The sequence below is a fragment of the Scardinius erythrophthalmus genome (assembly GCF_964197995.2).
Source record: "Scardinius erythrophthalmus genome assembly, chromosome: 8".
Lineage (NCBI taxonomy): Eukaryota > Metazoa > Chordata > Actinopteri > Cypriniformes > Leuciscidae > Scardinius > Scardinius erythrophthalmus.
This window is the reverse complement of record NC_138228.1, coordinates 48,259,371-48,283,806: the sequence shown is the minus strand read 5'-3', so window position 1 is coordinate 48,283,806 and position 24,436 is coordinate 48,259,371. Positions and strand designations below refer to the sequence as shown.

Sequence of the window (24,436 nt, the reverse complement as noted above, 5' to 3'; positions counted from 1 at the left end):
AAAACTGTTTTTATTGTGACAATTTACCGCATACAGTGTGAAAGCATATTGGGGAATATTGTCACAAAAAAGGTCACGGTGTATTTCGAGAAACTCTCTTTCCAGCGACTAGCGGAAATGTTTAATGGTTAAAACTCCAAACTACACGAAACACACACACACATGTTGGGCATTACGCTCAGTAAATAAGCTGACTCGTCTGTTGCCATTCTCTGTCTCATGTGCTCTCTTGAAAATTACACTTGAGTTTCTCATAGACAGCATACACAAAATATTCCAATAAACAGCAACAAGTATCCGAACATTCGGGTCAGGGCATTAGGGGTGTTTTACTCACCTGACAGAAGGAAAAATAGAAAGTAGCAAATGTGGAAAAGTACGATCGCTCTGGCTTTCATTGTACAGTCCGGAGAATAATGCTGATAATAATCAGGAGAGTCCAGTGCGCGCGCAGCGTGAGCGCGCAGAGAGAGAGAGAGAGAGAGGGAGTGTGTGTGTGTGTGTGTGTGTGTGTGTGAGAGAGAGAGAGAGAGAGAGAGAGAGAGAGAGAGAGAGAGGGAGAGAGAGTGTGTGTGTGTGTGTGTGTGTGTGTGTGTGTGTGAGAGAGAGAGAGAGAGAGAGAGAGAGAGAGAGAGAGAGAGAGAGAGGGAGAGAGTGTATATGTGTGTGTGTGTGTGTGTGTGTGTGTGTGTGTGTGTGTGTGTGTAAGAGAGAGGAGAGAGAGCAGCTGCAGTCACTCTCCAGGATGGAAACGAGTTCTTTCTTTGGGTTTAGCTCCAGGTTTGTCCAACATGGTAAAGATATTTGATTACATGCACCACTAACAATTATATTCGTTGAGACGAAAATGCGCGTTTTTAAAACTAAATTTAAGTTGATATGCCTTCTTAAAAACGCAACGCATCAGACTATGACTTACAAGAGAAAGTACAGGAGGATTTTATATAATTTTACCATGAAGAGAACATTTAATATTGTTCGAGAACGTTTTTATACCTCAGAGCAAAGTCCAACTAATATATTTGTCCAAAAACTTGGACTGGCTCTAATCCAACAGAAGATGATCCTGCAAAGCAAAGAATAGTTTAACACATATAAAGCTAATCTCCTATAGCGGTGTCACAACTTCGTTCACTTTGCTCTCTGTCTCTGTATTCTAGTATTATATGAGATGACGTCCCTATCATAGTTATTATCATAATGTTCTCCATCCTTGTGTTTCAAAGAGCTGCGGGAAATATAAAATCTCCTACACTTAAGAGTAACCGGTGATTTGCACTATATAAAAATATGTGGTATTTTGCACTGTGAATGATGCATTGCAGTCTGTCTGGGTTATGACCCTCAAACACAGCATTCTGTCCAAAGATCTGCTATGGCCAACAGGTGGCGCTATACACACTGATGTTGCAACACTGCTCACTTCATGAGTCCATTTCAGGTCAGCTCACAAATACAGAAGATGAGGAATAAAACTGATAAAGCTTGTGTGCAGAACATCCGCTGGCATCGGAAATTAAATGATGGTGAGTAGGTCTTCCTTCCTTTAAAGCATACACACATATATAAGATTTTAGTTTTATTTAAAAAAGACTTTCCCATAATGGACATGGACAATCTTGTCTTTCTATAAAGAACACTTGTATCAGATGCAACTCTTTCTGTAAGTTTTATCGTTTCCACAGGCTTCTCTTCAGTTTATAATGGATTGCACAAGTTACATTCCACAAATAAATCTGACAAAACACATGAATCTCATCAATAACAGCATGCATTATGGACACAACAAAATTCAAACAGTGCACATCCTTCATCTCATTATAAATAAAGAACAACTCGGTCCATAAGACAAAATGTGTGGTATTAAATAAAAAGTCTGTAGATGCACAAAAAGTGGAAAGAAAAAACAGAACACAGTCTCACCTCTGAAAACATCCCAGAAAGAGATACAGTGTAGTTTATATGTAAACCTGCCCCCAAAGATCATTCTCAGCCCCTGTGTGTGTGTGTGTGTGTGTGTGTGTGTGTGTGTGTGTGTGTGTGTGTGTGTGTGTGTGTGTGTGTGTGTGTGTGGTTATTTAATAGACACTTGTCTCATAAACCCAGTGAAGACATGGTGTTATTGATGAGATTCAGGTGTTTTGTTACTTCTACAATTAATTTCAAGTCTAAAGGAGCCCTGATAGAACAGAAGGAGTTACAAGATGCAACACTGTAAAATGATTTTTCAAAATTGTAAATTAAAGACTATTATACGATTTCAGTCTACTTAAAAAAAGCCCATTTAATTCAATGTCTTACTTGCCGTTTCTTTGTAATTAATTTGTGAAATTAACTAGTCATTTCTAACTAAAAGTAAATGACCAAAACACCCATTTTTTTCAGTGTAAACACATTTAGAATTATTAATAGTGTGAAATTTCTGTTCACATCAAAATAATCTTATCCCAGCTTATATGCAGAGACTGAATGGGCCATTTGTAGGTTTATGTCTTTGAAAAGTGAAAAAAAAGTGACCAACAATGGCTCAACCAATAGCGTGAGTCGTGGGTGGGGTTAACTGCTTTATCTGACCAATGGCATACAAGGGGAGTGAAACCTGTATGAAAACAATCATAATTTCTACAATTCCATTTAGTGCCACTAGTGCATCTGATTACAATAAAAAAAATGTGGAAATCAGTTCACTCTCAAGACACTCAATCAAAATAAAGTCTCAGAGTTGTGTCACAGAGAGTGTGAGTTCCTCATATGCCGTCCCGTTTGGGGTTCTCCTGGATGGGAACGCCATGGTTCTGGAAGAGCGGCTGGAGGAACAGACCCAGAGTTCCCACCACACACACGATCACGAAGATCCACAGAAACAAGCGATCCACCACCATGGCCACATACTTCCAGTCCTCGATGACCTAGACAGAGAAAACCTCATTAATGCAGTTAATGACCACTAACGAGGGCTGAGGAAACAGAACAAGGGAGAATGAGAATGCGAGTGTCAACAAGTGCTGAGCAACTGCTATTGAACAAGCATCTCTCTCTCTCTCTCTCTCTCTCTCTCTCTCTCTCTCTCTCTCTCTCTCTCTCTCCTCTCTCTCCTCTCTCTCTCTCTCTCTCTCTCTCTCTCTCTCTCTCTCTCTCTCTCTCTCTCTCTCTCTCTCTCTCTCTCTCTCTCTCTCTCTCTCCTCTCTCTCCTCTCTCTTTCTCTTTCTCTCTCTCTCTCCTCCAGGATTGATTTAAGGACACGATCGATGTGCTTTGGCTAAAGCATGAATGTAACCTCTGTTTGCTAATTGTGTTTCCACTGAAAAAATGGGACAAAAGCATAGTGTAGAGGTGGCAGTTAACCCACACCTCTGACATCCGCTAATTTTGGGAACAAATTGGCCTGATTTTACTGAATTACTGGGATATTTATGTGCGGATGTCTATTGTGGGAAGAAAAAGCAGGAAAAGGGGTCGTCTGTGCAGGTGGGAGAGGCTGAACCGGGACCTCCGAGAGTTGAACCAGGGGAACAGAGAACAATTGTGAGGCTGATCCTCTCTGAGCGCGATGATTTTCCCCTGGAACAATCTCAGGATAAGTCTAAAAACATTTTTTTTGAACAGGTCCGTTCTATCGACGGTCAACCTCTCCATTCTGCTTGTCCGCTTTCCTATCCATATTTTGATATTTTCAAAGATACTCAGACCAAACAAAATACAACTCAGTTATTAGTGCCAAAAAGCCGTCGGGAAATGCTTTCCTAGGCGGCTCATTGTCATCCCATGACTGGACATTTAGGACAAGCAACGACACTAAATCGTCTCATGACCCGATGATTTTGGCCGGGCATTCACGAGAGCGTGCGCAGGTAGTGGGCGGCTTGGCGTGAATATCAGTTGGTAAATGTCAGCTGGTAAATCTGCCGGGCTCCCCAAAAGCACCTCTGCGCTCTCTTCCTCTAATGCAGGTCCCCTTCGAAAGACTTGGGATGGACCTCATCGGGCCATTAGAACGATCGGCACGTGGGCATCGCTTTTCATTAGTGATAGTGGACTATGCAACACGATACCCCTAGGCAGTGGTGCTCCGCAGAAGAGTGCCAAGAGTGTTCGTGTAATCTCTCGAGTAGGGATCCCGAAAGAGGTCCTCACTGATCAGGGCACGGCGTTTATGTCACGTACATTACGCAAACTTTACGAATTATTGGGAATGAAATCAATTCGCGCAAGCGTCTATCACCCACAAACTGACGGCCTGGTGGAACGATTTAATCGCACATTAAAAATGTAAGTCCTTGTATTGCTCCCAATTACTTGCGAAGTGGCAAGGACCCTCAGCGAATTGGAGATCTCAATTATGAGGTAGTTCGGTTGGATAGGAGTGGAGCACGTCAAATTTATCACCTCAACCTCCTTAAAAAATGGAGTGAGGCGGAGTCAGTGATGCTGGCGACGACAGTTAGAGGAGAATGTCGGGCCAGAAGTGAGCGCCAAGGTTCAATCTCTCGCTCTGGCCCCTGGAGGAGATCATATTCGCCGTCCCGGATCACTGATGTGGCCAGGTTGCAGGCAGAGTTTGCCGATATGTTCTCGCCGCTACCCGGTCGAACAAATCTCATTCAGCACCATACTGAGACCGAGTCGGGTGTGGTGGTGCGCAGTAAGCCATATCGCTTACCTGAACACAAGAAAAAGGTGGTTCAGACTGAATTAGAGGCGATGCTCGATATGGGGGTAATAGACGAATCCGACAGTGATTGGGCGAGCCCGATAGTTTTAGTGCCTATAACGGACGGCTCTGTCCAATTCTGCGTGGATTACCGCAAAGTAAATGCTGAGTCGAAATTCAACGCGTATCCAATGCCACGGGTTGATGAATGGCTTGATCAGTTAGGCACCGCTCGGTTTATTTGACACTGGATTTAACGAAAGGGTACTGGCAGATCCCCTTATAGCCTGTATCAAAGTATCCAAAGGGGCATGTGGCGAGGGGGGCGTGGTTTAGAGAGGTCTGTGACAGGAAAGAGAGCCGGGAGACAAGCGGTGTGTAAGTGGGTCAAGTGTATATGACAAACACCTGTGTCTTGTTTCAGTAATTGGCATGGAGAAACATGGAGAGATAAAGCCACTGGGAAACGAGACCAAGAAAGAGAGAGAGATGAACTGAGGACTTGTGCCAAGGTGTGTGTGAATGCTCTGGAGAGCAGTATCATTTATTGTGTTGGACTGAGTATTTTGATGCGCTGTAACGCGTGACTTTTGTTTTAATTGTGGAAAAAGAGAATAAAACATGAGTCCTTGTTACAACGCAATTCTGACTTTATATCTTGCAATTGCGACTTTTTATCACACAATTCTAACTTTGTAACTCACAATTGCGACTTTATATCATGCAATTCTGACTTTATAACTCCCAATTGCGACTTTATATCACGCAATTCTGTAAACTCACCATTGTGAGAAAAAAAGTTGCAATTTCCTTTTTTATTTTTCATTCTGTGACGGAAACAAGCTTCCATAGTTTTTCAACATTGATAATAATCATCATATTAGAATGATTTCTGAAGGATCATGTGACACTGAAGACTGGAATATATATTTACTATTTACTATAAATTCTATATAATTTTCTATATATTCACATAGAAAACAGCTGTTTTACATTTGATCAAATAAATGCAGCCTTGGTGAGCAGAAGAGAATTTCTTTAAACAATAATGTATCTGGGAAGAGAAAGTCACTCACGCTTTGATCATCATCATTTCCCATCATGTGATCGGCCACGTAGCGAACGCCATCGACAGCCTCCTGAACCTCAGATCCCCAGTCTGCAGCCGGCCTGTTCCCTCTCAGGTCCTGTGAGCCACAGGCCCGTGGGTCTCCTCTCCGAGAGCCGGAGCTGTAGTGCGTTTGAGGGCCCTTGTTGTAAAAGTGTCCCGGTGACGAGAGAGTCGAAGCCAGCAGCGCAGACGCAGACGAGGACATGCCGGATTTACCAGGAGCTGCGCATCCGAGACCCAACAGAGACCTGCCCTGGAGGAAAAAAGTATACTTTATTGTATTTGAAATAATTCCCTTTTTCAAAACTACATTGGGCCGCAAATGGGGGTGCTGTTTGATACCAATCTTTCGTTTGAAAGTCACGTGTCTAGTATCTGTAAAACCGCATTCTTCCATCTTGAAAATATATCTAAATTTCAACATAAGCTCTCAATGACAATGCAGAACAGTTAGTTCATGCGTTCATGACCTCAAGGCTAGATTATTGTAATGCTCTTATGGGTGGTTGCCCTGCACGCTAAATAAACAAACTACATCTGGTCCAAAACGCAGCAGCTCGAGTTCTTACCAGAACCAGGAAGTGTGTACAATCAAAACTAACTTTAGCTGGACAATAACTTTATTCTAGAGCTGCTGCAAAGCCAAAACAATGTATGTTACATAAATTTCCTTTTATCACTGTAAAGCAGCTGGAACAATCTATATTGTTAAAAGCGCTGTATTTGGAGATGGAGACTTGACTACATTGCAAATGTACTAACAAAAAATGTTCTTAAAATATATTAATAGTATATTAGCAGCATCATGCTTTTACATATTTCCACAATACAACTTTTAACACACTTTAACATAATTGTACTTTAGTATATTTAAAAAAAAAAAAAAATCTGTTTATTTTTTAAAAAGTGTATTTATTTGCATATTGTAGGTATATTTTTAACTGTGTGCTGGAAATGATCATTGTAACAATGCATTGAAAGTATATATCAAAATACATTATAGTATACAACAGTATATTGTACAAAGTACAGCTAAGTATTATTTGTTTATTAATGTGCATTTGTTATTGAAGACAAAGTGCAATTTGTAGTATTTGGAATAAGCCGAAGGTATTACTGAGCATGCACTTTTTACTCAAATATAATACACTTATGGTATATTGCTTGAATGTTTCGAAGACACTCGTAATGAATTTGTAATGTACTTGTAACTCAAATAAAGTACACTTTAATTTCACTAATCAAGCATGTAATTAGTCCCTACACAGACATATACTTAATGTATAAGTATACTTGAATTGTTCCAATTTAGCACAAAAAAGTACACGTAAAGTTATGCTTTACTACAATTTAATTACAACTAGAATATACTTAGTACAAAATTAGTTGTTCCAAAATAGCACACTTCAATTTAACTAATCATTGACACCAGGGTTTGAAATAAACTTTTTCACTCACCGACCAATTTGGCTTCTAAATTCTCCATTCAGAACCTCTACTAACCAATAAATAAAAAATATAAAGAAAGAAATGAAGCAGATTAACTACGTCACAGCTTATATATATATATATATATATATATATATATATATATATATATATACAGTATATATATAAATATATATATATATATACATACCCATTAAGAATCCTACCCTTAGCATGATGACTCATGAGTATTTGTGCTAAATATGCGCAGATTTGGCTTACCGAACTTCCCCAGCAAAGTGAGTAAATAAGTAACGCGCCAAATTGGCTAGTGATTTGACAGCGTTACCCGCCCCTGTTGATTTTTACCCACAATTGGCGGGTGTTAATTTCAAACCCTGATTAACACACTTGAAGTATACTGAATTAGTCTGGCTGCAAGTATAGAGGTGGAGCTGGGGAGGGAGGAGGGTAATTGGTTCCTGAGAAACGCGATAGCTGTTGATAATTCTGAAGGAGTTTATATATGAATACAGTGATAGGCGCGTATCTTGAAGTATACAGAATTAGTCTGCCTGCAAGCATATTTAGCATATTTTTGTTTTTACCAGGGTGTGGTCAGGCAGACGCCGGTTCCCACGAGTCGGGTTCCCTCGGGGTCTCTGCATGAACAGCAGCGCCGGGAGCCGGACCAGGAACACCAGCTTGACCCACGCCGGCATGCTGTGTGTGCTCGGGGAACGATGGTGCACGTTCAACACACACACACTCGTGATGATGGAGAACGTGACCAGCACCATGGTGAACATCAGGTACTTCCCAATCAAAGGAACGTCTAGTGAAGTGGGCGGCACGATCTTGGAGATCAGCAGGAGGAATACGGTGAGCGCCAGCAGAACTGAGATGCACAGCGTCATCTTTTCTCCACAGTCCGAGGGAAGGTAAAACACCAGGATGGCCAGCGACGTGATGAGCACGCACGGGATGATCAGGTTAATTGTGTAGAACAGAGGCTTGCGCTTGATGATGAAGTCGTAGGTCAGGTCCACGTAAGTTGGGTCCAGATCGCTGACAGTCCTCCGGCCCGGCAGAGCCAGGATATCCCACTCTCCACTGGGAGTGAAGTCGTCCATACTGGCCACCGCGGTCTTCAGGACCAGGTCGATCTCGGTGTGATCGTACGTCCAGGACCGGAACTTCAGAGTGCAGTTCTGCTGGTCGAAGGGAAAGTGCTTGACCTCTATCTTACAGGCGCTCTTGTATATGGCGGGGGGGAGCCATGCGATGCTGCCGTTAAACAGGACGATTGCGTTGGTGAAGACCGTCACCTCGTACGTGCCGTCAGCACTGGGGAACACACACAATACATTTACTGAACGGGCATTTTACTTACAATTATTATTACATACATTAAAGTGCTGCGCAACGATTAATCGCGATTAATTGCATCCAAAATAAAAGTCTGTGTTTACAAAATATATGTGCGTGTGCTGTGTATCATAATTTTGTACACATATGCATGTATATATTTAAAAAAAACTGTTATTTATATTTAAAATAACAATTTATTATTACATATATTAAAATACATATACTCGTGCGGTCAAACGTTTGGAATAATCAAGTCTCTTCTGCATTTATTTGATCAAAAAATGGGGGGGGGGGATGCGACATCTAGCGGCGAAAACTTACATATTGTGCCTTTAATACATAACAGTGAACATCAAACAACACATGCGATTCATTTGACAATGAATCATGTTTAATGTTCTAGAGCATTATATACACTCTTAGGGAAAACGTTCTATATAGAACTCTTGACTCAATTTTAAAGAAAAACAATGTTCTCTATGTTAATATATAGTATAGTGTAATTTATTCCTGTGATCAAAGCTGAATTTTCAGCATCATTACTCCAGTCTTCAGTGTCACATGATCCTTCAGAAATAATTCTAATATGATGATTTGATGATCAAGAAACTTTTATGATTATTATCAGTCAGATTTGTGTGGAAACCATCATACACTACCATTCAAAAGTTTGGGGATTTTATTAATAATAATAGTAATAATACTTTTATTCAACAAGGATGCAGTAAACGGATGTAAAGTGACAGTAAGGATCTTTCTCTGATCGATAACCTTCAGGTGTTCACTCACTTGTTGTACAGAACGATATCCGGGAGCCAGATGTGTCTCGAAGGGATCCGGAGCTTGTCGATTCCCTCGTACTCAGCCGGGTCCCACGACAGACGGTAATCATTCCAGTTCTGCACATTACATTGATAATAAGTCTTATTACTTCATATATGAGCTTTCCCTGGCTCAGACTAGCCATAATTACACAGTGTGTTATGAGTGTGCGGAGCGGACGTGAGTGAACAGAGGACGGATCCGGGACCGGCTGAAGGACACTGAGCTCACGAGACCTGAGGAATGATCGACACTGACCTGAGTGAGCCAGACGTTCGTCGTCATGATCTGCTCTCTTTCATTCTGAAAGCAAAGAAATCAGAAAGAGGACTGAAATAATTGTATAAGAATGAAGATGCAGTGATTTTGAAGTGACACAGAAATGTCTTTAGACATAATCATTATTTGATCAAAATCATTATCGTACATTTAAACCTGGATTGCAGCTGATGGGTTGTGAAAACTAATTTAGATTATAGATGGAAAAAACTAAGGACTCATTCCGATATTTTACTTACTTCTCCGTGAGATTTTAATTATTTTAGGCAACATTTCTCACTTCAGTTCAGCATAAGGATTATTATAGTTAACTAAAACTGTTACTTGAAATAAAATAAAATATAAAAACTTAATTTATCATAATTAATTAATATATTTTAATTTAGTTTAACCTGATGTACTAAAATAACTAAAATGAAAACTGAAATACAAATTGTTAAAAAAATTTTTTTTGTATTTTAATATTAAAATAAAAATTTAAATAACTAAAACTAATACTAAAACTAATAAATAACAATTAATAAAAACTATACAGACACGTTTAATAACAAAACTAATAAACACAAAAAAATTACTAAAAAGAACTAAAATTAAAGTGAAAACAGGCAATATTAAAAACAAAAACTATGATAGCACATCACTGATGCTAAAATAAGTCTACTGTAAACACAATTAGATATTTCATCAGGACATATTCAATATTACTGGTATGCTCAGAGAAATGTTCTTTATTTGTCAGACCTCGAATGTTTCGAAAGTGAATGAAAGTATCAGTTATCGGTGTCTGTATGAGACAGTTGACTCTGAAACACACTGTAACACACTGTAACACTCTGAAACACACTGAAACACTCTGAAACACACTGTAACACACTGTAACACTCTGAAACACACTGAAACACTCTGAAACACACTGTAACACACTGTAACACTCTGAAACACACTGTAACACTCTGAAACACACTGAAACACTCTGAAACACACTGTAACACTCTGAAACACACTGTAACACACTGTAACACTCTGAAACACACTGTAACACACTGTAACACACTGTAACACTCTGAAACACACTGTAACACACTGTAACACTCTGAAACACACTGTAACACACTGTAACACTCTGAAACACACTGTAACACTCTGAAACGCACTGTAACACACTGTAACACTCTGAAACACACTGTAACACACTGAAACACTCTGAAACACACTGTAACACACTGTAGCACTCTGAAACACACTGTAACACACTGTAACACTCTGAAACACTGAAACACTCTGAAACACTCTGTAACACACTGTAATACTCAGAGTGTTACACTGAAACACACTGAAACACTGTAACACTCTGAAACACACTGAAACGCACTGTAACACACTGTAACACTCTATAATACACTGTAATACCCTGAAACACACTGAAACACTCTGAAACACACTGTAACACTCTGTAACACACTGTAACACTCTGTAATACTCTGAAACTGTCACGGTTTTCAGATGCATTGTTTCCTTCTTGTCTCGTGCCTTTGTTATTTGTGTGTGTGTCTGTGAATGAATGATTGTGAATGAACGCCCAACCCACGCGAGTGGGTTGGGCGTGGCCCAAACAATCATTCATTCATTCAATCTCTAATCAGCTCGGCGCCAGCTGCAACTCATCTCCATAGCCTATTTATACTCACCGGTTTCTTCTCTCCACTGTCAGATCGTTGTCGATGTCTAGATGTCTGGTGTTCCTCGTCTGTGATCGTGTGGTGTTGTTCGAGTTTCCTGTTACCTGTTCCAGTTCGTGTTCACGTCGGATTCATCATCATCACATCACCCTGCACCAGCTCATCTCTCTGTGTTTGGCCATCGAGGTCCCTGCGCTGCCCACCCACCAGTGTTGTTTGTTGCCTCTGTTTAACCTTGCCTCTAATAAAGAGTTGACTGCACCTGCTTTTGCTTCCTCGTTAATCCAGCATGACAAAACGATCTGACCACAGCATGGAAGCAGCGGGCGGAGCTCAGATCGCCATGGAGGCTTTCATCAATCGCAGTATTCAACGCATGGATGCCCAGGAGGACGGGCTGAACAACACTGGTCGCGCGGTTCAAGCTCTGGTGGCGCAGGTGTCCGAGCTCACCCAGCAGATCCAACAGCTGCGTGTTCCCACTGCGCCGCCCACACCGGCCGCTCCCCCTATACCATCTGATCCTCTCTCCCAGTCGGAACCTCGTCTGCCTGCACCCGAGAGGTATGCCGGAGAACCCAGTTTCTGTCGAGCGTTCCTGAATGCATGTTCTTTGCACTTTGCTTTACAGCCTAGAACCTTCAACAATGAGCGAGCCAAAGTCGCCTTTGTGCTGTCACTACTGACTGGGAGAGCGGCACTTTGGGGGACGGCGGTGTGGGAGAACCAAGACCCTTGCTGCGCGTCGTTCCAGGCACTCTCCGCCGCCATGAAGCAGGTGTTCGACCGGGCGGTCACGGGAAGAGAGGCGGCAAGAGTACTCGCCGAGCTTCGTCAGGGTGATCGCTCGGTATCGGATTATTCGATCGAATTCCGGACCCTCGCGGCAGAGTGCCGATGGAACGACGAGGCGCAGTGGGACATGTTCCTGCATGGGCTGGCTGACCGCGTCCAGAAGGAAATCTACGCCCTGGACCTGCCCACTACGTTGAACGGACTTATTGACTTAGCACTACGAGTGGATGCTAGACTGTCGAGAGTCGAGCGACATGCCCTTTCCAGTCGTTCGTTTGGAGCTACAGAGAGTCTGCGGTCCAGCGGCATGGACGCGGTCAGCCCTACCCACGATCCCGAGCCCATGCAGGTAGGGCGAGCTCGGCTTTCCCGGGAGGAGAAGGAAAGGCGGAGGTCCCGTGGCCTTTGCCTTTACTGCGGCGGAGCGGGACATTTTTCCATCACGTGTCCGGTAAAAGGCCACGCCCGATAGTAACAGTGAGGCTACTATCGGGTGGGATCTCCGCCGAGAAGACCTCATCGACATCTACTCTCCTCCCGGTAAGACTAAGATGGTCAACACTTCAACACGACTGTCATGCACTATTGGACTCCGGGGCGGAAGGTAATTTTATGGACTACACTCTTGCACATAACCTCTAGATCCCCCTTCAGTCACTCCCTCAAGACATTTCTGTTCACGCTCTAAATGGTCAAGAACTTCCTAGGATTTCACTCTCCACTGGTCCCATCACCCTCATCACGTCTGGTAACCACTCAGAGACTCTGTCATTTTACATCATGGATTCACCTCTTGCACCCATAGTACTCGGACATCCCTGGTTAACAAGACATAATCCCAAGGTGGACTGGCTCCGTAAATCTATCACGGAGTGGAGCACTGAGTGTCATGAGTCCTGTCTTTTGTCTGCCTGTTCGTCTGTTCCTATGTCTGTGTTACAGGAGGAAGCAGTGGATTTGTCTAACGTGCCCGCGGAGTACCACGACCTGAGGGAAGTGTTCAGTAAGTCTCGAGCTGCTTCTCTACCTCCGCATCGTCCCTACGACTGTGCCATAGATTTATTACCAGGTAAATCTCCGCCTAAGGGCAAGTTATATTCACTTTCTGCTCCAGAAAGGGAGGCCATGGAGAAATATATTTCTGATTCTCTAGCAACGAAGTTCATTCGCCCTTCCTCTTCTCCGGCGGGGGCGGGGTTCTTTTTCGTGGGGAAGAAGGATGGATCTCTGCGACCTTGTATTGACTACCGGGGGCTGAACAACATCACGGTAAAGAATACTTATCCTTTGCCGTTGATGTCTTCAGCTTTCGAGAGGTTGCAGGGAGCGTCACTTTTCACGAAATTGGATTTACGTAATGCTTATCATTTGGTCCGCATCAGGGAGGGGGATGAATGGAAGACTGCTTTTAACACCCCCAGGGGTCACTTTGAATACTTGGTCATGCCCTTCGGGTTGTCCAACTCCCCAGCAGTCTTCCAGGCTCTCGTCAATGACGTGCTGCGAGATATGGTCGATCAGTTCATATATGTTTACCTGGATGACATATTGATTTTTTCTTCTTCTCTCCAGGAACATGTGCAGCACGTCCGACGAGTGCTTCAGAGGTTGCTAGAGAATGGGCTTTTTGTCAAGGCGGAGAAATGCGAGTTCCACGCACAGTCGGTTCCATTTCTTGGGTACATCATTTCGTCTGAGGGAGTACGTATGGACCCTGATAAGGTTAAGGCTGTGGTGGAGTGGCCAATCCCAGATTCCCGCAAGGCCCTGCAGAGGTTTCTGGGATTCGCCAACTTTTACCGACGTTTCATTCGTAATTTCAGCCAACTAGCCGCACCTCTGACTGCCTTGACCTCCCCCAGAACTACGTTCAGGTGGTCAGACGCGGCTGAAGCCGCGTTTGCCAAACTGAAGAGCCGCTTCGTTTCGGCTCCCATTCTGATAGCCCCTGATTCTTCACGTCAGTTCGTGGTGGAGGTCGATGCGTCAGAGGTGGGGGTAGGTGCGGTGTTGTCCCAACGTTCTCTCACAGACGAAAAGATGCATCCCTGCGCGTTTTTATCTCATCGTTTGTCCTCTGCCGAACGTAACTATGACATTGGTAATAGGGAGTTGTTGGCAGTCAAGTTGGCGTTGGAGGAATGGCGTCACTGGTTAGAAGGGTCGGGGGTACCTTTTATCGTCTGGACCGATCACAAGAATTTGGAATACATTCGATCTGCCAAAAGACTGAACTCCAGGCAGGCTCGGTGGGCACTTTTTTTCGGTCGTTTTGATTTTACTCTATCGTACCACCCGGGTTCTAAAAACATCAAACCCGATTCCTTATCTCGCATTTTTGATCGCTCCGAACGCCTGGTTACTCCCGAGTGCATTTTACCCGAGACCCTATTTGTCTCCACACTCACATGGGAGGTCGAGTCGAAGGTCAAGAAGGCCTTAGAAGGGGTAACGCCCCCGGTCGGTTGCCCACCGAACCGTTTATTTGTGCCGGAGGGATTACGGTCAGACGTTATTCAGTGGGGACATTGTTCCAACGTAGCCTGTCATCCAGGAGTGACTCGTACTAGTTTTCTGGTTAAACAACGATTCTGGTGGCCTCTCATGGCCCGGGACATTCACAGTTTTGTTTTGGCTTGCTCGGTTTGTGCCATTGGTAAGTCTTCCAATCGACCCCCAGATGGGTTACTTCAACCGCTGCCTGTCCCTTCGAGACCCTGGTCCCACATCGCGCTAGATTTTGTTACCGCCCTCCCACCCTCCCAGGGCAACACGGTAGTTTTGACCGTGGTGGACCGGTTCTCGAAGGCGACTCACTTTATTCCCTTGCCCAAATTACCCTCAGCCAAGGAGACAGCGGTGGCTGTCGTGGATCACGTCTTTCGTTTACATGGCCTTCCGATTGACGTGGTTTCCGACAGGGGACCCCAATTTGTGTCCAAATTTTGGAGAGAGTTTTGTAAACTACTGGGCGCGACTGTTAGTCTGTCCTCAGGGTTTCATCCCCAGAGCAATGGTCAAACCGAGAGAGCCAACCAGGATCTGGAGAGAATGTTGCGGTGTTTGGTATCCAAGAATCCTTCTTCCTGGAGTCAACAACTGTCTATGGTGGAGTACGCCCACAATACATTACCAGTGTCATCCACGGGTCTTTCTCCGTTTGAGTGTAGTGTAGGTTACCAGCCACCTATTTTTCCCAGTCTGGAGTCCGAAGTCGCGGTTCCCTCCGCACACGCCTTTGTCCAGAGGTGTCACCGCACCTGGACTAGAGCCCGTGAGACTCTACTCCAGGTGAGGTCGCGCACCAAGGCTAAAGCCAATCGCCACCGGTCGAAGCCTCCCGTATACGTCGTTGGTCAAAAAGTGTGGCTTTCTACTAAGAATATTCCTCTCCGCTCCGTATCGAATAAGCTCGCACCCAAATTTATTGGCCCGTTTTCTGTCACCAAGATCATTAGTCCGGTGGCAGTCCGCCTCAACCTTCCTCCCGCGTACAGGAGAATTCACCCCGCCTTCCATGTGTCCAAGATTAAGCCTGTGTTTCGATCAGCGATTAACCCGCCAGTTCCGGTTCCTCCCCCGCCGCGTCTCGTAGATGGGGAACCTACTTATTCGGTAAATCGTATTCTGGACTCTAGGCGGAGGGGACGCGGAGTCCAGTACTTGGTGGACTGGGAAGGTTACGGTGCGGAGGAGAGAAGTTGGGTTCCTACAAGAGACATTCTGGATCACTCCCTTATCGATGATTACAATCGACAGGTAAGGGAGTCTGGGGACGCCAGGAGGCGTTCCTAGGAGGGAGGGTACTGTCACGGTTTTCAGATGCATTGTTTCCTTCTTGTCTCGTGCCTTTGTTATTTGTGTGTGTGTCTGTGTCGCGTGGGTTGGGCGTGGCCCAAACAATCATTCATTCATTCAATCTCTAATCAGCTCGGCGCCAGCTGCAACTCATCTCCATAGCCTATTTATACTCACCGGTTTCTTCTCTCCACTGTCAGATCGTTGTCGATGTCTAGATGTCTGGTGTTCCTCGTCTGTGATCGTGTGGTGTTGTTCGAGTTTCCTGTTACCTGTTCCAGTTCGTGTTCACGTCGGATTCATCATCATCACATCACCCTGCACCAGCTCATCTCTCTGTGTTTGGCCATCGAGGTCCCTGCGCTGCCCACCCACCAGTGTTGTTTGTTGCCTCTGTTTAACCTTGCCTCTAATAAAGAGTTGACTGCACCTGCTTTTGCTTCCTCGTTAATCCAGCATGACAGAAACACACTGAAATACACTGAAACACACTGTAACACACTGTAACACTCTGTAATACTCTGAAACACACTGAAACACACTGAAACACTCTGAAACACTCTGAAACACACTGAAACACACTGTAACACTCTGAAACAGTGTAACACACTGTAATACTCTGAAACACACTGAAACACTCTGAAACACACTGTAACACTCTATAACACTGTAATACTCAGTGTTACACTGAAACACACTGAAACACACTGAAACACTATAACACTCTGAAACACTGAAAACACACTGTAACACTCTGTAACACTCTGTAACACACTGTAACACACTGTAACACTCTGTAACACACTGAAATACACTGAAACACACTGTAACACTGAAACACACTGTAACACACTGTAACACTGAAACACACTGAAACACTGAAACACACTGTAACACACTGAAACACACTGAAACACTGTAACACACTGAAACACACTGTAACACACTGAAACACACTGTAACACACTGAAACACTGAAACACACTGTAACACATTGAAACACACAGATCCCCCAGTGTTGTGGAGTGAGGAATGTGCTAGTTCACCACACAGATGATTACAGTTTTTTTTCGATTGCTAAACGACAGTGGGCACAACTGGAGTCACATGTGCAAAACTCTAACTCCAGTCTGCACAGCAGCAGTTCATGTGGACCAAACTCTAGTTCGTTTTTCATTGCTTGAACACAGTCTTCAAAACTCTACACACTTATCCCATGACTTTAACCACAACCTGCACAACACTGTGGATTTACAGCACTTTGTTCAAATGCTAACACACTGCTGTCAAAACTGTGAACCACACATTCAAAACAGAATAGATTTCAGCCTTGTGCCTTTCAAACACTGCTGATTGCAATCTCAGCTGAAAGGCTCCCATACACAAAATACATATATTTGAAATATATTTTTGGAATATATGCAAATATTCTAAATTGGCCCAATAAATATATTTTAGTTAAATATATGTAAATATATTTCACACTTACTGTAACATCACATATTTTTGTTATATTTCAGAATATATTTCAAAATGATAAATATAAGTGACCAACAATGCAAATATATTTCAATGTATTTGGAATATATGCCACATATATATATTTCAATATATTGTTTTTCTGTATGGGTGGAGGTGGAAAGTGTTTGGTCACCACCCACATGACCAAAGGTCTCTTTTGGAAGCCATGCCTGCCGGATGTGAGGACACGACTGCCAGGGATGGATAAGGCACTCCAGAAGGTTCTTCCCCAGGTGCATGGCAAGAGAGAATATTAGATGTGATGTTGATGAAAACCTGTGGCCTGATGCTAGAGAGAGGCAGGATTAGCCCCTCAATTATTTGTTCGAATTACATTACATTACATTATATTACATTACATTACATGTTTGTATGTACTTTTAGTTTCTACCTTTTTTTTTCTCATTACTGTAATTCCGTAAATTACTACAGACTATTGAAGCAAACTGCTAATTTTCATTTACCTTAAAGAATTGTTATGTTCTAAAAAAATAAATAAATCATGTGAAAAAATGTCACTCCTTTCTTTGAAGAAAATATTACTTTGTATGAAGTCACTGAAATTGTTCAAACTGTAAAGATGAAAAGTTTGTATTTTCTGTATTGGTGTTTGATGCTAGTGTTTTTACTCTCAGTGTGTTCTGAGTGACAGTGTGTGTTATCTCAGTGAGGGTTGTGCAGAGTGTTTGGCTGCACTAAGCCTGTTTTGAGCCATGTGTTAAGAGTTGTGTTGCTTGGAGTGAGTTTTGCAGGTGATGTGAACTGTTTAGCTCAGGTGACTGTTGGTAGTGCAGACTGTAGTTAGAGTTCCCTTTCGAAAGGGAACTCTACACTACGTCAGAATGACGCTATGGGGAACGCCTCAGGCGTGACAGGTGTCTGAAATCAATATCAAATCACGGCAATCACATTGACCGGCGACAGCCCGTGAATCATTAACGTGAATGATTAACATGCGACCTGCAAGTATAAAAGGGCGCCTTGCAAACATGACAACATCTTTTCGTCTTCAGGGACTGTTTTGTCTGGTCTTAATGTCAAGCATTAACGGCAATTAGAAAATGAAGCGCACACTTAAGGCAAGTCCTAAGGTAAGAATTTCATTATATGTGTTGACCCGTGCCCAAGGTTTTTGTTGCCGGGTGACACACATGAAATGTGCATTTTCTGTCTGAGTGAAGAGCACGCACGGGACGCTCTCGAGGGAGCGTCCTGTGCAAATAAAAAAAAAAAAAAAAAAAACCTCTCAGATGCGTCATCGACTGACGAGAGCGTGTTGCAGGTGGATGACGGAGACGTTTCTCCTACTGGTACTGCAGAGAGTGCTCTTCAGGACGGGCAAGAAATGGCTGATGAGGATGCATTAGATCCAGAGCCTCGTCAGCCATCCTGCCCCGTGTATGCTGAGCTGGTGGTTGATATGGGGCGCGCCGCCGACAAACTTCAGTTGCCATGGCGGCGCGCTCAGGGAGAGATCGCTCGCGGCAGGCTTGACGATCGATTTCTCCCTGAACATATGGCACCAGCTCAGGTGAGCCTTCCTTTCCTTCCTGATCTCCATACTGAGATCGAGAGGGCTTGGAAGAACCCATGCTCTGCTCATATTCACTGACATCAGCGGGGTGATTTCGCTGATGTTGAGTGGATCGGGAAGCATGGGTATGTGTCGATACCGCCGATTGACGAGACGTTCACAAAATATCTCGTGTCTGGGCGGGTGTCGACACTTAAAGCTCCAACCCTGCCATCCAAACCGCTTAAAGTATCAGCTCGTTTGAATGGCAGAGCATACACGGCAGCAGGTCAGGCCGGCGCTGCTCCCCATACCATGGCGGTGCTGCAAGCTTACCAGGCTGACCTGCTGTGGGATCTCGACCAGGGGGCGGGGCTGTCCCCTGAGGCGGTTGCTGAGCTGCGTCGAACCACAGTTTTGTCTCTCCGGGCCTGCTGCCGCGATCGGCTGATCGATGGCAGCGATGGTGGCCACGGAGAGGCATCTGTGACTTAACATGGCTGATATCGGGGAGAAAGAGAAATCCTTTTCTCCTCAATTCACCAGTTTCGCCTTCTAAGCTTTTTGGCACCTCCGTGGATGACGGTGGTTGGGAAGTTTAGAGAGGCGAAGGCACGCTCAGCTGCTTTTGAAACATGTATACCGCTGAGATCCGGGTCCAAGCCCAGGCAGACGGGAGGCCCTGGTCCCTCTCGGTCCGAGGACCGTAGACAGGACCAGAGGTCCAGTGTCGCCTCTCGTGCGCCCCTTCCATGGAGGAGTAGGACACAGAGAAGGCGAGCCTCCCGCAAGAAGAGGGATCTAAGGGAGGTCATCCAGCGCAAGCGCACACAGCGTGAGTAAGGGTTGATCTCCCTGGAGGGCCTTTTTCTACCAGCCCTCTCTCTCTTCCTGACTCCCCAGGCGTTCTTGCTACATCAGGCCTGGGGCTGGGCCCATGATAGAACTATGTTCTGTTGGCCCGCCTTGGCTTGATTAGTGTGAGCGCCTCTTTTAGGCATGTAAAAGTGGTGGACCCCAGGTTTTTGTGAATCTCTGGTGGAGTCTTCACTCCGCATGCCGCAGGTGAGCTGATTGGTCTTTTAAGAATATCTGTGTGTACAAATAACACTGACATTTATTTCTCTACAGACCTCGTTCCCTGTATAGACCTAGGGAGTCGTACTGGCAAGGAGGAATAAGGTAAAGTAAGTTTTGGACTTCAGGGCCCTGAAGCCTCCCCTCAGTTGGTGGCTGGAACGAATTAGGGAGAAGCTCAAAGAAGATTTGGCTTCCGTGCTGAGTGTGTGATGGCCTTCCGGTCATAACATTTTTTATGCGTGGTGGGCCGCCGCTCATTTCTGTTTAGCCTCAGGGCTATTAGCCACCCAGGGGTAGAGTAGTTGGTCTTCCTAAAAAAAAAAAAAAAAGCTTTTTTGTTTAGGTTTAGACTGACGCTGGCGCTTCAGATAGATCTTATGTCTTACCTATCAGTTTGTGACATTTGTATCCTGAGTACTTCGCTCCCCTGAGCTCTGTAAGGTGTCAGTAGGTTGAGTGTTTCACAGCCTCTCAATCAAGTTGGCTTTGGCTCCTCTGAGCCCTCAGGTAGATCTATGCTTATGGGTCGGCCCTAACCCGGGCCGCCTCTGTAGCTGGCCTAGGCTATGTTTGGGATGTTGGAGGCGTTCTGCTAAGTATAGCTGCCGCATTCATTATGTGTTAGGCTTCCTCCCCTAGATTTCAGCCTCCTCCCTTAAATGGGAGTTGTTGGCCAAGGCCCGCCCCTTTCACTGCATTCAGGGGTGATAGAGTAATGCAGGGTGGTAGTTGAGGTATGATCCTTCAGGCGGGTCAGGCTGTCTTTCGCTCTGCGATGTGATAGTTTGCCAGACCCTGTCGAACAGAGCTACTTGTTTTTAGGCCTCTAGAGCTGGCTCCACTCAGCCCGTTGAGCTGAACCACTCGAACGATGGGTGAAGGTTGGTTGGCTTGCAAGCAAGCTCCGCTTCCCCAGGCTGGGCACAGGACAAATCCCTGTCACCCTTTGGAGCCACTTGCAGGCCCGCTCCCTGTCTAACATTTCAGGGGCATATGGTGTTTCTCCCCCACTAAACGCGGGGTAGTTTTGAGTAATCCATTCTCAGCTCTGTATTATCTACCTCACACCACGATGGCTCCGGGTGAGCAGGGAGTTCTAACTACATTTCATTCCGGTATTTGAACTCCGCTCCCTTGAAGCCAGAGCATTGCCATGAGCTGATGCCCATGCATTTAGTAGGTAGGCCCTTAAAATGGGGCCTCCACTAGGCAGAGTGGCGTATGTTGTACTCCCCTGCTATGAGGGTATTGCTTTTTGCTGAGTACACTGCCTTTGGCAATGTGATTAGGTGCCAGGATGCTGTAAGTGCTGTAGTAACAGTTTTTCTGCCTTGAAGGCTGCACAGTTAGGTAGTAGGCCCCAGCAGGCCTCCTTGACCGGGCAGCCCCTAAGATAGGGCTCCTAGGCCAGCTCACCTTCGTTGGTTGGCCCTGGTAGTTCGGGCAGAAGACTCACTACCGAGTAGTAGGTCTTAACAGGCCTCCTCGGAGGTGGGTCACAACATTGTGGAGCATACACTAGGTCAAAACTTTAGGAAAGTTTTTTATTAGTATGGTTCCAGCAGTGTTCATTAAAGTAGCAGAAAGACTCGCTATCAGCTAGTAGGCTCGACCGGGCCTCCCTGTTAGGCGAGTCCCCAGCAGCAGTCACATCCAGCTGATTAGACTGTTTCAGGAAGTAGGCCTCTTCAGGCCTCCCTGGAGATGGGCTCCCACATTTTTTGTGGGGGTCAGGTAGTAGGCTTTACTAGGCCTCCCTGAGGGCTAAATCCCTCATACTGTGGTACTAAGTGGCCCTGAGGTTGAACTATCAGTTAGTAGGCCTCATAAGGCCTCCCTGAAGGCAAAGCCCCATAGACAGTCAACTGGAATGCCAGTCTGGCCCAATGTCAGCTGTGGTTTTCAGGTAGTAGGCCTCTCCAGGCCTCCCTGAAAGTAAGCTCCTTCATGTCATGGTTCTCTGGTAGTAGGCCTCACCAGGCCTCCCTGGAGTTGAGTTCCAACATACTTTGAGTTTCCACTTAATGTGGTTTTTCTGGTAATGGGTAGTAGGCCTCTCTAGGCCTCTCTGTAAGCGAACTCCCATGTACTGTGGTAGGCTTCAGTAGGCCTCCCTTAAGTTGAGCTCCCACGTTTTGTGGTTGTCATGTAGCAGGCCTCTCCAGGCCTCTCTGTAAGTGAACTCCCATGCACTGTGGTTATCAGGTAGTAGGCCTCACTAGGCCTCCCTGAAGTTGAGCCCCCGCATACTGTGGTTGTCATGTAGTAGGCCTCTCCAGGCCTCTCTGTAAGTGAACTCCCATGCGCTGTGGTTATCAGGTAGTAGGCCTCACTAGGCCTCCCTGAAGTTGAGCTCCCACATACTGTGGTTGTCATGTAGTAGGCCTCTCCAGGCCTCCTTGAAGGGTTAGCTCCCACTTACTGTGTGTTCCACTGAGCATGGTTTTTCAGGTAGTAGGCCTCTCCAGGCCTCTCTGAAAGTGAGCTCCCACGTTTTGTGGTTATCAGATAGTAGGCTTCACCAGGCCTCTCTGAAGGTGAGCTCCCACATACTGTGGTTGTCAGGTAGTAGGCCTCTCCAGGCCTCTCTGAAAGTGAGCTCCCACGTTTTGTGGTTATCAGATAGTAGGCTTCACCAGGCCTCTCTGAAGGTGAGCTCCCACATACTGTGGTTGTCAGGTAGTAGGCCTCTCCAGGTCTCCCTGAGTAGTTTCACTGTGGTGCTGGGTTTTGTAAGCTAGTGGCCGCTTACTTTCAGTTTAGCAGACCTTATCAGGCAGCTACCGAAGGTGAGCTTGCGCACTGGCTCGACTCAAGTTTGTATTCTCTGCTACGGGTTCCCTCCTGGAACCTCTTTATCCTGCTACAGCCTGGTTGCCTACCAGGTAGATCTAATGCTCCCCTCACTGAGGGTCAGTATGAGTATGTGGTCTCCTGAGTCTGATCAGTCGGTCGTAGGCCTCTCATGAGGCCTCCCAGTTAGATCAGTCCTTAGGCCCTCACAGGCCTCCTTAGTGTTTTGAAACACAAACACTGGGTTGATCCGTGGATCGAGTAGAGAAACTCCCCTCGCTGGCAAGGGTTGTAAAGCACTATGCTGAGTCATACTCTCCAGGATATCCCGTCTCTGAGATCCGGTCCGAGTGGTTTACTGCCTGCTTCGCAGTCCCTCGGGTTGGATGCCTTCCTAAAGGCAAGTGTCCAGAGGCTCTGTCTTCGGACAGACAGGAAGTGGCCAGACTGTAGTGTCTTATATGGTGACACCAGGTCAGGCCTGCCTGGTGGCATTTCAGGTGGCACGTTCCCCTGAATAGTGACTGGCTGGGGTTCCCTCAGGTTCCCTAGCCACATTCCCTAGAAGGGACCCCTTCTAAGAAGTTGAAGTTGTGGTCCTAGGCCCTTGAGCAGGCCCAGGTAGACCTTTCACTAAACTATGTTTATGGAGGTTTTCTGTGGTGTCATTTAGCTTGGGCTATGACCGTAGGGAGTGCTGTCACTGACAGCTCAGTGTGACCTGGGGGTGAGTGGTACTAGCGTTCATTTGAATTGCCGGTTCTGACAGTTGTCACTGCCTTTGGCATGCACTCCCCTTAGCATGGTGGCGTTGGTATATCGTTCCCCATAGCGTCATTCTGACGTAGTGTAGAGTTCCCTTTCGAAAGGGAACGTCTCAGGTTACGACTGTAACCTATGTTCCCTGAGAACAGGGAACGAGACACTACGTCTTCCTGCCATGCCTCGGGGCCTGCCTGCAACAGTCCCTTCAGACGATAGGATGTTGTCATGTTTGCAAGGCGCCCTTTTATACTTGCAGGTCGCATGTTAATCATTCACGTTAATGATTCACGGGCTGTCGCCGGTCAATGTGATTGCCGTGATTTGATATTGATTTCAGACACCTGTCACGCCTGAGGCGTTCCCCATAGCGTCATTCTGACGTAGTGTCTCGTTCCCTGTTCTCAGGGAACATAGGTTACAGTCGTAACCTGAGACGTTTTGCACATGTAGCTCCAGTTGTGCTCACTGTCGTTAAGCAATCGAAAAAAACTGTAAAACGTGACTCTGAAAAGCACTGTAACACACAGATCCCCCCGTGCGGAGTGAGGGAGTTAGTTCACCACACTGAAACACACTGTAACACACTGAAACACACTGTAACACACTGAAACACACTGTAACACACTGAAACACTGAAACACACTGTAACACACTGAAACACACAGATCCCCCAGTGTTGTGGAGTGAGGAATGTGTTAGTTCACCACACAGATGATTAAAACGTAACTCTGAAAAACACTGTAACACACAGATCCCCCCGTGCGGAGCGAGGGAGTTAGTTCACCACACTGAAACACACTGAAACACACTGTAACGCACTGTAATGCACT

At 45.3% G+C, this 24,436-nt stretch overlaps 1 protein-coding gene across 1 annotated transcript in view; it reads right to left on the bottom strand.

The window, feature by feature from the left end:
- Nucleotides 1–2,552: 2,552 nt before the first annotated feature.
- The window catches only part of chrnb4 (cholinergic receptor, nicotinic, beta 4 (neuronal)), a 43,084-nt gene continuing 21,200 nt past the window's right edge, over nucleotides 2,553–24,436 (bottom strand). Inside the window, exons 3-7 of the mRNA XM_081372850.1 lie at nucleotides 9,642–9,686; nucleotides 9,351–9,460; nucleotides 7,799–8,537; nucleotides 5,728–6,015; nucleotides 2,553–2,909 (exon numbers count right to left, since the gene is read on the bottom strand). Of these exons, the coding sequence (XP_081228976.1) occupies nucleotides 2,748–2,909; nucleotides 5,728–6,015; nucleotides 7,799–8,537; nucleotides 9,351–9,460; nucleotides 9,642–9,686 (1,344 nt within the window). The 3' untranslated portion in view covers nucleotides 2,553–2,747. The remainder of the gene's footprint in view (nucleotides 2,910–5,727; nucleotides 6,016–7,798; nucleotides 8,538–9,350; nucleotides 9,461–9,641; nucleotides 9,687–24,436) is intronic.